The sequence below is a fragment of the Xenia sp. Carnegie-2017 genome, unplaced genomic scaffold (genome assembly GCF_021976095.1).
Source record: "Xenia sp. Carnegie-2017 unplaced genomic scaffold, XeniaSp_v1 HiC_scaffold_20, whole genome shotgun sequence".
Classification (NCBI taxonomy): Eukaryota; Metazoa; Cnidaria; class Anthozoa; order Malacalcyonacea; family Xeniidae; genus Xenia; species Xenia sp. Carnegie-2017.
The window spans coordinates 6,375,999-6,391,656 of NW_025813483.1; the positions used below are offsets into that span (position 1 = coordinate 6,375,999).

At 34.5% G+C, this 15,658-nt stretch overlaps 2 protein-coding genes across 2 annotated transcripts in view; one reads left to right on the forward strand and one right to left on the reverse strand.

Moving 5' to 3' along the window:
• Positions 1–14,515, reverse strand: part of LOC124442482 (adenylate kinase 9-like) — a 40,644-nt gene extending 26,129 nt beyond the window's left edge. Inside the window, exons 1-10 of the mRNA XM_046992990.1 lie at positions 14,380–14,515; positions 14,250–14,306; positions 13,372–13,435; positions 12,120–12,172; positions 7,964–8,060; positions 7,358–7,470; positions 6,290–6,499; positions 3,649–3,786; positions 3,241–3,315; positions 1,697–1,938 (exon numbers count right to left, since the gene is read on the reverse strand). Coding sequence (XP_046848946.1) covers positions 1,697–1,938; positions 3,241–3,315; positions 3,649–3,786; positions 6,290–6,499; positions 7,358–7,470; positions 7,964–8,060; positions 12,120–12,172; positions 13,372–13,435; positions 14,250–14,306; positions 14,380–14,433 — 1,103 coding nt within the window. The 5' untranslated portion in view covers positions 14,434–14,515. The remainder of the gene's footprint in view (positions 1–1,696; positions 1,939–3,240; positions 3,316–3,648; positions 3,787–6,289; positions 6,500–7,357; positions 7,471–7,963; positions 8,061–12,119; positions 12,173–13,371; positions 13,436–14,249; positions 14,307–14,379) is intronic.
• Positions 14,516–14,622: 107 nt separating this feature from the next.
• On the forward strand, positions 14,623–15,658 carry LOC124442309 (histone deacetylase complex subunit SAP18-like). Its single transcript, XM_046992806.1, has 4 exons — positions 14,623–14,750; positions 14,827–14,876; positions 14,952–15,005; positions 15,200–15,658. Exons 1-4 carry the CDS (start codon positions 14,628–14,630, stop codon positions 15,453–15,455), a joined length of 483 nt encoding a protein of 160 aa, XP_046848762.1. The 5' UTR covers positions 14,623–14,627; the 3' UTR covers positions 15,456–15,658.

Genomic DNA, 15,658 nt, shown 5'->3' on the forward strand with positions numbered 1-15,658 from the left:
AAAGATGGTTTGACCGTGAGTAATTGGACAGAGATGGTTTGACTGTGAGTTATTGGACAGAGATGGTTTGACCGTGAGTAATTGGACAGAGATGGTTTGACCGTGAGTAATTGGACAGAGATGGTTTGACTGTGAGTGATTGGACAAAGATGGTTTGAGCGGGAGAGATTGGCCAAGGATGGTTTGAGCGTGAGTGATTGGACAAAGATGGTTTGGGCGGGAGTGATTGGCCAAGGATGGTTTGAGCGTGAGTGATTGGACAAAGATGGTTTGAGCGTGAGTGATTGGACAAAGATGGTTTGAGCGTGAGTAATTGGACAGAGATGGTTTGACCGTGAGTGATTGGACAAAGATGGTTTGAGCGGGAGAGATTGGCCAAGGATGGTTTGAGCGTGAGTGATTGGACAAAGATGGTTTGGGCGGGAGTGATTGGCCAAGGATGGTTTGAGCGTGAGTAATTGGACAAAGATGGTTTGAGCGTGAGTGATTGGACAAAGATGGTTTGAGCGTGAGTGATTGGACAAAGATGGTTTGAGCGTGAGTGATTGGACAAAGATGGCTTGAGCGGGAGGCCAAGGATGGTTTGAGCGGGAGTGATTGGACAAAGATGGTTTGAGCGTGAGTGATTGGACAAAGATGGTTTGAGCGTGAGTGATTGGACAAAGATGGCTTGAGCGGGAGTGATTGGCCAAGGATGGTTTGAGCGGGAGTGATTGGACAAAGATGGTTTGAGCGTGAGTGATTGGACAAAGATGGTTTGAGCGTGAGTGATTGGCCAAGGATGGTTTGACCATTAGTGATTGGACAAAGACGGTTTGACCGTGAGTGATTGGACGAAGATGGTTTGCCCGTGAGTGATTGGACAAAGATGGTTTGACCGTTAGTAATTGGACAAAGATGGTTTGCCCGTGAGTGATTGGACAAAGATGGTTTGACCGTGAGTGATTGATTATTCAACATCGGTAACAACGTCTTCGCATAATCGCACTGGCATCACGTTCGTAAGGTCAATAGGGAGTTTTAGCAGAGACTACGAGTACGACTACGAGTACGATTTACGTCATTTTGGCGCGAAAACATTGTTGCGACAACAAAAACACGTAGCCGTCATCAATCTGAGTACGATGCTTTGTAAAAAATTCGTAGTCGCGACTACGATGTCTTTTTAAGCAAAGAAAGTAGGTATATTTCTTCATTCTGTAAGAAATTAGTTAACAGTACTATTTTCGAGCATCCAGGTTTTAATTTAGAACCCTTTTTGAGCGCAGATGTACATTAAAAAGGAAAATATGACCTGCAAAACTTTCATGTATTTCGTACGCAAAGTGAAAAGTAAACAAACAATAAAATAGTACAAATATATCGTACATAAAACTTAAAATAGTGAAGATTCTTCAGTCTAAAGAGTCCTATATTCTCGCAAAACCAGTATTATCGATTCGTTGATATCATTATTGACAAATAGAGCCGTAGCTGCTTCGCAAACGTCGGTGTTTTTCACAATAAAAAGGCTCGTTCTGTTGTTTATAGCTAAAACTAAATTTTGGCGAAGCGACAACGACAACAAACTTCCTCGTGCCATTCTCTTACACGGTCAAATTTCGTACTCGTTCTCGTAGTCGTACTCTTGCTAAAACTCCCTAATGTCAAATATGAAACCATATTCCTGTATTCTAGATCTAGTCAATATTAGTACCTGACGGCATATTGAGGCGAACCGTTTGTAATGTTGCCATTGTACAGTTCCACAGGACAAAGACGAGACCAACGACTGCGTCGCCATCGAAATCGAGGTGCTACCATTTGGGCTGCGGCCAAAGATCGTAAAATTTCGTCGGCATCCGTATCACTTGATGGCTCATCCATTTCCTCGTCCTGGAGGCGAAGTGTCGTCAATGCACGAGGTATTCCGAATGTTTTCAACTTGGCCATAACTGCCTGACGTATGATATAAACATAAGACCAAATGATCTTATGAGCACGATACTTAATAAACATTTTAGATAAACGACAACATTTTTCAATTTTATATTTTTATTTTCAAGTCGAACCATGTATGTAATTAAAAATATAAAATTGAAAAATGTGGTCGTTTATCTTAAATGTTTATAAACACAAGACAAATGAAGACATGTATGACATAAACACAAGACAAATAAAGACATGTATGACATAAACATAAGACAAATGAAGACATGTACGACATAAACATAAGACAAATAAAGACATGTATGACATAAACATAAGACAAATAAAGACATGTATAACATAAACACAAGACAAATGAAGACATGTATGACATAAACATAAGACAAATGAAGACATGTATGATATAAACATAAGACAAATGAAGACATGTATAACATAAACATAAGACAAATGAAGACATGTACGACATAAACACAAGACAAATAAAGACATGTATGACATAAACATAAGACAAATGAAGACATGTACGACATAAACATAAGACAAATAAAGACATGTATGACATAAACATAAGACAAATAAAGACATGTATAACATAAACACAAGACAAATGAAGACATGTATGACATAAACATAAGACAAATGAAGACATGTATGACATAAACATAAGACAAATGAAGACATGTATGACATAAACACAAGACAAATGAAGACATGTATGACATAAACACAAGACAAATGAAGACATGTATGACATAAACATAAGACAAATGAAGACATGTACGACATAAACACAAGACAAATGAAGACATGTATGACATAAACATAAGACAAATGAAGACATGTATGACATAAACACAAGACAAATGAAGACATGTTTGACATAAACACAAGACAAATGAAGACATGTATGACATAAACATAAGACAAATGAAGACATGTACGACATAAACACAAGACAAATGAAGACATGTATGACATAAACATAAGACAAATGAAGACATGTATGACATAAACACAAGACAAATGAAGACATGTTTGACATAAACACAAGACAAATGAAGACATGTATGACATAAACATAAGACAAATGAAGACATGTATGACATAAACATGAGAAAAATGAAGACATGTATGACATAAACATAAGACAAATGAAGACATGTATAACATAAACATAAGACAAATGAAGACATGTATGACATAAACATAAGACAAATGAAGACATGTACGAAAGAAACATAAGACAAATGAAGACATGTAAAATGGAAGGACGAATATCGAATAATTCTGATTAAAGGATAAACATACTTTATACACAGCTTTAACAGGCAGGTTTGCATCCACTTCGATAAGTTTTCGCTGATCATGATCAGTCATATAGTCCTTGAAAATATAACCATGTTCGTCATGTTTACACTGACTCATAACCAGCGACAAGAAATTATGCACGAAAGATTCATTTAATCATTAAAGTTAACTTCCTTCTATTGCCTCATATTATTCACCGAAAATTGACCATATACACTTTCAATTTTCAGCCGACAAAATATGTTTGATTGTATGATACACCACTCTAATTTATAATCAGCAACTATAGAACTGTAACTCGACTGTAACACAAGAATAAATTTTTTTTCATGTACATGTTAAAATGATTCCAGTTGATCTCAGCAAACTTTAAAATGTTTGCATCTTCAGAAACAAGCTAATTCCTACCTCTAACATTCTCAACATGAGATCTTTATATCTCTTAATACTTGCAGCAACATTTTCTGGAAGATCCTCGGGTCTCACTAAAAGTCTTTCCAGTATATCTGCTGAAAATTCGCTTTCTTCTTCGTCTTCGTTAAGATTCTAAAAAATTTTTTGTATATCGATGCTTTTTTCGACTTTCTGAAACCTAAAGAAAGTGACTTATCTGACGTCATTCCATATATTTCACACACACTCCCCCCCCCCTCCCCACACACACAAGTAACGCTGGCAGGATTTTGATGGGAGGGGGAGTGGCAAAACACTCTCAAAATGTCATTTGCATGTTTCACACAATATTTCATATCACTGACATTTTCAAGCTCCATATAAAAACTAAAAAGAGTTTAGTATATGAAATATTAGAGGGGGCAGATACACCCTCCCGCACCTCCCCTCCTTTGACGGCGTATCTGCCCCCGAATGAAACCCACGTCATACATCATTCCCCCCTTTCAGAAAACTAAACAAAGTGTCTTATCTGACTTCACTCCACACATCACGAGGCCAAAACAATTCGATGTAGGACCTGATTATACGGAGGCGAGATGGCCCGGATAACGAGCTAGCCCGATGATTTTAAGGGATTGAAAGAAGCCGAAACTTCAAGGTTAAAAATTACAACTGTTTGCAAAGCACCAAACGTCACTCCGGTTGTATTTCTCAAATTAGGGCAAATTGATCGTTTCGATTTTAAATGTTTTGAGAAGTTATTACATCAGAATATTGTGAAATTGCTTGAAAAGATATATCTGATGATAAGTATTGAATCATTTCCATTTGCCAAAATAATTTAACGCTTGGCTGAAGCCGGGCTATCGGGCTCATGTAATCAGCCCTTATTCATTGACAGAATGACGGCTGAAGTAGAATGACGAAATGAAGGCTTTGCTTCTAAAGAAATAAATCAGAATGACAGAATGATGGCTTCATTTCAAAAGAGTCAATTACAATGGCAGATTGACAGCTTTATCGTTATAAAGCAGTCAATTAAAGTAGAACAATGAAGGCTCTATTTCTAAAGAAGTCAATAAGAAAGTCGAAGTGATGGCTTATTGCGACAGACGTCAATAGAAAGGCAAATTGGGCTTATTCTAAAAGAAGTCGACCTGCAGAATGAAGGTTTTACTACCACATGATCTTATCAGCACAAAACTAATTATACATTTTAAATAAACGACAGTATTCACGACAGTATTTTATTTGCAAACATGTTTCAACTTTAATTATCAGTTAACTATTCGCAACGATGACTACTAGCTGCGTAAAACATGTTTGCAAATAAAAGTTTTAAAACTACTATCGTTTATCTAAAATGCTAATTAATTAGATGGTTTTATTCCTGCCGACGTGAATTTGAAAGGCAGAATAATGATGTCAATCATCTATAACGGCAAAAAGACGACAGAAGTCAGTTAAATGATGACTTTACGTATCCTTACGGAGATTTAAGAATTAAGAAAATGGTGGGTTGATTCAGAAGTCAATTAGAAACATGCTTTTATAGCTACACTTCATTGATCGTTAATAACCTCTTAATCTGAAAACCTCGTTATCTGAAAACTTCTTTATCTGAAAACCTCTTTGTCTGAAAACCTCTTTATCTGAAAATCTCTTTGTCTGAAAACCTCTTTATCTAAAAACCCCTTTGTCTGAAAACCTCTATGTCTGAAAACCTCTTTATCTGAAAACCTCTTTGTCTGAAAACCTCTTTATCTAAAAACCTCTTTGTCTGAAAACCTCTTTATCTAAAACCTCTTTATCTGAAAACCCTTTTGTCTGAAAACCTCTTTGTCTGAAAACCTCTCTGTCTGAAAACCTTTTTATCTGAAAACCTCTTTGTCTGAAAACCTCTTTGTCTGAAAAACTCTTTGTCTGAAAACCTCTTTGTCTGAAAACCTCTCTGTCTGAAAACCTTTTTATCTGAAAACCTCTTTGTCTGAAAACCTCTCTGTCTGAAAACCTCTCTGTCTGAAAACCTCTTTATCTGAAAACCACTTTATCTGAAAACCTCTTTATCTGAAAACCTCTTTATCTGAAAACCTATTTATCTGAAAACCTCTTTATCTGAAAACCTCTTTGTCTGAAAACTTCTTTATCTGAAAAGCTCTTTGTCTGAAAACCTCTTTATCTGACAACCACTTTGTCTGAAAAACTCTTTATCTGAAAACCTCTTTGTCTGAAAACCTCTTTATTTAAAAACATCTACAGATAAAGATATGAAAACCACTTTGTCTGAAAACCTCTTTATCTGAAAACCTCTTTGTCTGAAAACCTCTTTATCTGAAAACCCTTTGTCTGAAAATCTTTTTGTGTGAAAACCTCTTTATTTGAAAACCGCTTTATCTGAAAACCTCTTTATCTGAAAACTTCTTTGTCTGAAAACCTCTTTATCTGAAAACCTCTTTGTCTGAAAATCACTTTATCTGAAAACCTCTTTGTCTGAAAACCTTTTATCTGAAAACCTCTGTCTGAAAACCTCTTTATCTAAAAACCTCTTTATCTAAAAACCACTTTATCTGAAAACGTCTTTATCTGAAAACCTCTTTATCTAAAAACCTCTTAATCTGAAAACCTCTTTATCTGATGTATTTATCTCACTTACATTTTCATCATCAGTGTCAACATCATTAAAACTCTCATCACTATCTTCAGCAAATTGATCAACCTCCCCATTCTCATCAACTTCTTCAGCTTTATTGCCTTCCTTAACTTCTGGCAGAGCGGGATCGTAGATGTCCTTTGTGTAAATCTTGTTCGTCATGGGATCAACACGCTGATTAATGCGACGAATTTCTAGATCGCGATCTGGGATCTATACATCACGAGTAGGTTAATTTTTTTATGTTGCCTACATTGATTTTTTAATATAAATGTAAATGGAGATGTTGTTCATAGAGATGTTGTCAATAAAGATGTTGTCAATCGAGATGTTGTCAATAGAGATGTTGTCAATAGAGATGTTGACAATAAAATGTTGTCAATAAAGATGTTGTCAATAGCGATGTTGTCAATAGAGATGTTGTCAATAGAGATGTTGTCAATAGAGATGTTGTCAATAAAGATGTTGCCAATAGAGATGTTGTCAATAAAGATGATGCCAATAGAGATGTTGTCAATAGAGGTGTTGTCAATAAAGGTGTTGTCAATAAAGATGATATAAATAAAGATGTTGTCAATGGAGTTGTTGTCAATAGAGATATTGTCAATAAAGATGTTGTCAATAAAGATGGTGTCAATAAAGATGTTATCAATAGAAATGTTGTTCATAGCGATGTTGTCAATAAAGATTTTGTCAATGTAGATGTAGTCCATAGAGATGTTGTCAATAGAGATGTTGCCAATGAAGATGTTGTCAATAGAGATGTTGCCAATGGAGATGTTGTCAATGAAGATGTTGTCAATAAATATTTTGTCAATGGAGATGTAGTCAATAGAGATGCAATCAACAGAGATGCTAACTGTAAAAATGTTGTCAATAAAAATGTTGTGCATGGAGATATTGTGTATATGAAGAGAGGATGCATAAAGAGATGTTCTCAACAGAGATGTTATCAACAGACATTTAATAGAGATCTTTCAAGTAGAGTTTGGTAAAAGCAGCTGATATCAAAAAAATGTTAACGTCATACAAAGAAAAATATGTCCAGTTAAACAATTGCTCTCTCCTGACCTTCAAATTAATAATGAAATCAGGTTTTAACTTCCAATTCTTTATCAATTCTAGCTGTTCCTTCATTGACAACCAATCTTCACATAATGATGGCAGACCATCAAGAACATAGCCTATACAATGATGAGAAACATATACGGCTTTATAGCATTTACGATACAAAATTTGTCCGATACAAAATCTACCACAACACGAAGCCTAATCACCATGGCATACAAAATTTACAGATACACAACACTTACCACCATACAAAACTTACAGTTACATAACACTTACCACCATATAAAACTTACAATTAGACAACATTTACCACAATATAAAACTTACAGTTAGACAACACTTACCACCATACAAAACTTACAGTTACATAACACTTACCACCATATAAAACTTACAATTAGACAACATTTATCACAATATAAAACTTACAGTTAGACAACACTTACCACCATACAAAACTTACAGTTAGATAACACTTATCACAATACAAAACTTACAGCAGATAAAACTTATTATAAAATAGAACTTACCAACAAACAAACTTTACTACCATACAAAACTTACCATCAGAACATTTACAGTTATGTACCAACATTCAGTACTTACCATGATGTAACACCTCAGGCGAATTTATCTTTTCCTGAACAATCACGGACGCCAATTCTTCAGGGAGGGCTTCACCCCTTAATAGGATTGCCTGTGCCTAAAATAGAACCACGCATTTTTTGGCATATTGTGGCAATTATTTGCTAGAACTTCATGAAACACTTTTTATGTTTCCCCAATTTTCATTTTTTATTCAAATTTCACATCACAGTTTTCACTTTTTCCACCTTGCATAAGCCTACAAGCAACAATTTAAGTTGCTTGAGTTGGTATTTTACGTATAAAAGAAAATTGGTAATTACAAATTTTGAGACATGAACAAGTTTGTTCATTTTGATTATTCATTGTAATTGGTTGCTTTTAAAGAACAGAATGATTATCCATTGTCATTGGTTGATTTTAAAGCACAGAATGATTATCTATTGTCATTGGTTGATTTTAAAGCACAGAATGATTATCCATTGTCATTGTTTGATTTTAAAGCACAGAATGATTATCTATTGTCATTGGTTGGTTTTAAAGTACAGAATGATTATTAATTGTCATTGGTTGATTTTGTTTTCGAAAAATGCTTATCTGTCAACTGTCATTGGTTGATTTTAAAGCACAGACTGATTATCCATTCTCATTGGTTGGTTTTAAAGCACAGAATGATTATTCATTGTCATTGTTTGATTTTAAAGCACAGAATGATTATCTATTGTCATTGGTTGGTTTTAAAGTACAGAATGATTATTCGTTGTCATTGGTTCATTTTATTTTCGAAAAATGATTATCTATCAACTTTCATTGGTTGCTTTTAAAGCACAGACTGATTATTCATTGTCATTGGTTCATTTTAAAGCAGAGAATGATTCTCCATTGTCATTGGTTGGTTTGAAAGAACAGACTGATTGTCCATTGTCATTGGTTGATTTTAAAGTACAGAATGATTATTCATTGTCATTGGTTCATTTCAAAGCATAGAATGATTATCCATTGTCATTGGTTGATTCTATTTTCGAAAAATGATTATCTATCAACTGTCATTGGTTGGTTTTAAAGCACAGACTGATTATTCATTGTCATTGGTTCATTTTAAAGGACAGAATGATTACCCATTGTCATTGGTTGGTTTAAAAGAACAGACTGATTGTCCATTGTCATTGGTTGATTTTAAAGTACAGAATGATTATTCATTGTCATTGGTTCATTTCAAAGCACAGAATGATTATCCATTGTCATTGGTTGATTTTGATTTCGAAAAATGCTTATCTGTCAACTGTCATTGGTTCATTTTAAAGCACAGACTGATTATCCATTGTCATTGGTTGATTTTAAAGCACAGAATGATTATCCATTCTCATTGGTTGATTTTATTTTCGAAAAATGATTATCTATCAACTGTCATTGGTTGCTTTTAAAGCACAGACTGATTATTCATTGTCATTGGTTCATTTTAAAGGACAGAATGATTACCCATTGTCATTGGTTGGTTTAAAAGAACAGACTGATTGTCCATTGTCATTGGTTGATTTTAAAGTACAGAATGATTATTCATTGTCATTGGTTCATTTCAAAGCACAGAATGATTATCCATTGTCATTGGTTGATTTTATTTTCGAAAAATGATTATCTATCAACTGTCATTGGTTGCTTTTAAAGCACAGACTGATTATTCATCGTCATTGGTTCATTTCAAGCACAGAATGATTATCCATTGTCATTGGTTGGTTTAAAAGAACAGACTGATTGTCCATTGTCATTGTTTGATTTTAAAGCACAGAATGATTATCTACTGTCATTGGTTGGTTTTAAAGTACAGAATGATTATTAATTGTCATTGGTTGATTTTGATTTCGAAAAATGCTTATCTGTCAACTGTCATTGGTTGATTTTAAAGCACAGACTGATCATCCATTGTCATTGGTTGGTTTTAAAGTACAGAATGATTATTCGTTGTCATTGGTTGATTTTATTTTCGAAAAATGATTATCTATCAACTGTCATTGGTTGGTTTTAAAGCACAGACTGATTATTCATTGTCATTGGTTCATTTTCAAGAACAGAATGATTCTCCATTGTCATTGGTTGGTTTAAAAGAACAGACTGATTGTCCACTGTCATTGGTTGATTTTAAAGTACAGAATGATTATCCATTGTCATTGGTTGATTTTATTTTCGAAAAATGATTATCTATCAACTGTCATTGGTTGCTTTTAAAGCACAGACTGATTATTCATCGTCATTGGTTCATTTTCAAGCACAGAATGATTATCCATTGTCATTGGTTGGTTTTAAAGAACAGACTGATTATCCATTGTCATTGGTTGATTTTAAAGCACAGAATGATTATCCATTGTCATTGGTTGATTTTATTTTCGAAAAATGATTATCTATCAACTGTCATTGGTTGCTTTTAAAGCACAGACTGATTATTCATTGTCCTTGGTTCATTTTTAAGCACAGAATGATTATCCATTGTCATTGGTTGGTTTAAAAGAACAGACTGATTGTCCATTGTCATTGTTTGATTTTAGAGCACAGAATGATATTCATAAATGTATGACATGCCGTATATTCATAAATGTATGACATGCATAAATGTATGACATGCCGTATTAGTTTCTTTCGAAATCCATTGTTTTTCTTACGAATTATAAAATGAATATATAAATATACCCCTCCCTCTCAATTATCGTTCTGGCTACGTGCCTGACATATGTATGTTAAAACGGCGCTCACAAAAGGTCATTACTTTATACCAAATACTCGATCTACATCAAGCAGCATCCGTCGTGGATTGCAGGCGCATGGGCATAGCACCTGCGATATCTCTGCGTAACGAATGTTTTGAGCCCGGGAGTATAGTTATGTTTGTAGATCTATGGGTTAGTGGAGTGCTGACTGAGAAGAACTGTTACGTTGGTGTTGACTGACGTTTCGACAACCTCGGCGGTAGTCATCTTCAGAGTCAAAAAATGTGAAATTTTTACTTTCAATGTGAAATTTTTACTTTCAAGCAAAAATGTTTCAAACATAAACTTTCAATGTGCAAATTATAAAATAAACAAAATGAAACGCGTGCGCTGATTGGTCTAGAGCTGTGTTTGCATTAGTCTGTGCAAAACAAATCTGAGCTCAACCAATCAAATGAATCATAACAATCAATCAGTCAAGGAGAATTTGCAAATCGATCATGAATATATTTTAGAAGGAAAATTAAAATGTTTGTCTTTTTCGCATTATTGTTATTTTATAAAAGAAATAAAAGATGTTTTTCGTGTTTGCAATGGCTTATGCAAATCTCGGAGATGTTTGTAAGAACTCTCGAGCATGTGCAACACTCGACCTTCGGTCTTGGGCTGCTCTGATCTGCTCTCGAGTTCTCTCTAAGGTCTCCTCAGTTAGCATAAGCCTGTGCAAACACAGTAAACATCTTTCATTTCTTAAATGTTTGACGAGATGTGACGTGATGTTTTCAAAAACCAAAAAGTGCCACTTTTGTTGCTTTGAATTTTTGTAAAAACTCACTTGTGCATAAAAATTACGACTGCCAAAGAGTATTTTAGTAAAACACAAGACAATAGACACTCCGTATAAAGTAAACGTTATTTAATTTCAACGTTTCGACAAGTGTTACAAGTCATCACCAGTAAAAAATGTTAACTTTACAAAAATTACACACTATAAATGAGATCGTAATTCACCGTTCATTCGCGCCATGTGAATTAACAATTTTCCGTTGATTATTTATTCATTTAATTTAAATGACGTGGATGAACGGTAAATCTTGATCTTATTTGTATGTTGTAGTTTTTGCAGTGTGAGCATTTTCTACTAATGATGACATATAACTCTTGTGGAAACGTTTCGATTAAATAATGTTTACTTTATATAAGGAGAGTGTATTACATGTTTGTAAATGTAGATCGTCCAGGTTGATATAGTCCTGAGAAGGACTGTTTTTGTTGTTGTTGACTGACGTTTCGACAACCTTAGCGGTAGTCATCTTCAGAGTCAAATGTATACTGATGGTAGTCATCTTTACTAATGGTAGTCATTTTCAGAGTCACCTGGAGAGTGTATTGTCGTGTGTTTTACTTGTGCTTGACTTTCAAATATGCACTGAAAATGTTAGTAGAAACTATAAATTAAACATTTTTTAAATTTTTACCTTTTTGCCAATATCTGTTTCCAATTCCATACTTTGAAGCAATGGACTTTCTCCTAAAAAAAATAAATTCAGTTATATTAATGTTTAGAGCAAAGACCTCGTACCAGATTTTCTATCTTAACCATATTATAAGTATAGCCCTAGTCTGAGATAAAACGGACTAAAATATATTATTGATCACGCGACATTTCAAATTCTACATTTGACAACATGGTATAAATTAACAGTACAATCATATTAATTTTTCCACTTTTAATAATCAAAAGCAAGTTTTAAAGAGACATCTCGCACGATGCCATCTTCAGTGTATAGCATGCGCAGATTTTCGTAATTTTAAAAGTGGTGCTAAAAATTTTAGGGGAGTGAGATGGCAAAGAAGTAAACGTTAAAAAAAGTAAGAGAGTAAGGATTTTAAAATGAGATTATATATTGCAGTGACCCAAAGGTAGTGTAGAAAAACTCTGTTCAGGCATATCGCTCTTTTTTTTCTTAGAATAAGGGGGGTGTTAAAAATTTTAGGGGAATAAGATGGCAAAGAAGTGACGTTAAAAAAGTAAGAGAGTAAGGATTTCAAATGAGATTACATAGTGCAGTGACCCGAAGGTAGTGTAGAAAAACTCTGTTTAGTCATATCGCTGCTTTGTTTTTCTTAGAATAAGGGGGGTGTTAAAAATGTTTCTTAGAGGGGTGAATAATTTATTTAGGGGGATGAAGTATGATATTAGGAGGCACCCCTGCACCCCATCCTCTAGAAAACAGGCATGTGGTCTGCAGGATGAAATAAAGTATGATGATACAAGCTTTGAGTGGTAAAATGATTGATTTATTCATAATTTAAGCCATACTTAGGACATAGCAAACATAGCAAACTCAAAAGCAAAACAAAATTCACCTACTACAGTCCAAAACTACTCCATACAAACCAAAATTACTCCACGCAGTCCCAAAATTACCCCATACATTCCAAAATTATCCATACAGTCATTTTGATTACAAAATACAATCCAAGATTACTCCAGACAGTACAAAATTGCTCCACACAGTCCAAAATTACCCCATACAACCAAAAATTACCCACATATAATCCAAATTACCCTATACATTCTATATAATTACCCCCAAACAATCCAAAATCACTCCATACAGTCCAAAATTACTTCATGTGGATCATCCAAAGCTAATGCCCTCTGAGCTACTATAACAAATGTGTTGTAACAATTTTCCAGATGAAATTGTCTAAGATAAAACCTACCATTAACAATTTCACATTTCCATGTTTTTGCAAGCATTTTTGCCAAGGTTGTCTTTCCACTGCCCTTGTATTAATGGAAAAAGATAATTAATGTTATAATCATTGTTAATAAAGTATAAAATGAACAAGCAAAGTAGCTACGGCCTCAGTCTTTGCCATTTCTATCAATGAAACAAAGCACCTGAGTTTTGCAAATTTCATCAAGATAAGGGCGAATCTGAAATTCAGTGCATTAGTCCAAACCACACGAAATAATAAAAGGCAGCATAATGGTGGAATACTTTAAGTGTGGATGTATGTATATTTTTATTTCTAAATGTGATGGGCCATTGGCTCATTGCCACACTCTGCAATCTGGCAATGACTGGCAACCAACTGAAATATTTTCCAAAAACTGAGTGGTGACGATTTCACTACGCAAACAGAATTTCCCTTCAATAGCCTACAATGTTCCCAGATGTACTACAATATTATTCCTACTGAAAGAAATGAAAACACACCAATATTATATAGTCCAAAAGTGATGTGAAATAAAATATAATCCGAAAAAGGACATCTTGAAAACTTAAATCCTTCTGTCTCATGAATCATGATTGCTTATTGGTTTAGAAATATAACCGAAATGCTACAGTTTTAATTGTCTTAATTCATAACTGAAATTTAAGTTCACAAGATGCCCCTTTCCGAATTATGTTTTGTTTTACATCTCATGAAACTGTCCACTGGTCAAGAAGTGATTTAAAACTTGCAACGAAAAGCAAAATTGGACCAGTTAAGTTCAATAAGCTGGTTAAGCGGATCTCGTTTCAACAGGGACGCATTGCGTTTCTGTCTACATAGGAAATTATTGTTTATAAATTTCGACGAGTAAAACTCACTGGTTTTCCAATTATGATAAAGCAAATGGGCTTCGACTGAAGGAAACGTTTCTCTGCCTGTAAGTTGAAAAATCAGTGAAATAAGGGAAGAAAACGCAACAAAATGTCATTTATGGTTGGAAGATAATACCTTTTCATTATTAAAAGGATCTTTATCTCTGTCTCTTGATAGAATTCGCGTCATTTTAGCAAAATTTCATTAAAAAACTAGAGAAATTCATAAGAAACTGCAGCCTCTCCATTCTGAAAACTCATTTGTCGTAGTCATGGTAACTAACTCTCGTGCCTTTCGTTGCCATGACACCATTACTCAATCATGACGTACGTACCCGCAAAGGTTGAAGCACCTGCAAATTTACAGCCATGTGTGTTTCCAACATGGCGGACAGAGAAAGGCGACGACGTAGTCCTGTAAAAGCAACAAAACCAAAATCTCAATCAAGATCGCGTTCCAGATCACCCATTCAACGCGTGCAAATAAAAGCTGTCGATAGAGAAAAGGTTTGATTAGTTATCCTGCATGAAATTTGGTTTTCTACCGTAAGAATCTAACAGAATATTTAACCCTAATTTATAGACGTGCCCGCTACTTTTGCGAGTTTTTTGGACCGACGGTAGACATCATAGGTATTTGGAGTTATTTTCGTTAATTTTCTTGATTATGCCTTGTGATTTTACGTCAATAATTTCGACCTTTTATAGACCTGAAGAATTTTTTCGAACTGTACCATCGAATGAGCTGCAGATTTACACATGGTAATAGAAGTGGGTCAATATATCGTACGGATGTATGCCTCATGTATAACATAGTTATGCGGGTGTATAACTGGCTGTAAATTTCACTGATAATAGCAAATTTCAGTTAATTTAAATTTACATGAAGTATTACGAGTTGCAATTTTAGCACTGATATCAATATAAGGGAACTGTTTTTTACAAATTTTCCTTAGGAAAGATGCGACTTTAAAAGAATTGATGACACTTATAAAAGAAGTGAATCCAGATGCCAGAAAAAAAGGCACCGTCTTTGACTTTGCTACAGTATTTCCAAATCCCCGCCAACCGGGTTTTCTGTTGAAGGAGCTGGGGACAGTCACATCCGGAAGAAAAACTCCATCAGATACAATAACCTTGGAGTCGAAGAAATTTCAAATTGGTGACTACATCGATGTGGCAGTCCAATATCCAAGACCCATCAGACGTTGACATATATTTTCTACGATTAAAGCAACGTAACTTGCTTCTTGACCCGTGTTCTTGTATCTAGAATAGTTCTTTCTTAACTTGTGCTTTGTAATCTGTTTATCTTTTGCTTGTTGCTGGGTCGAAATGTATGGAGCGAGCAAACTCGTTTTGAATAACTTTGTTTTGCAATGCAATGGTTGGAAAATAGAATATTTTAATTTGCA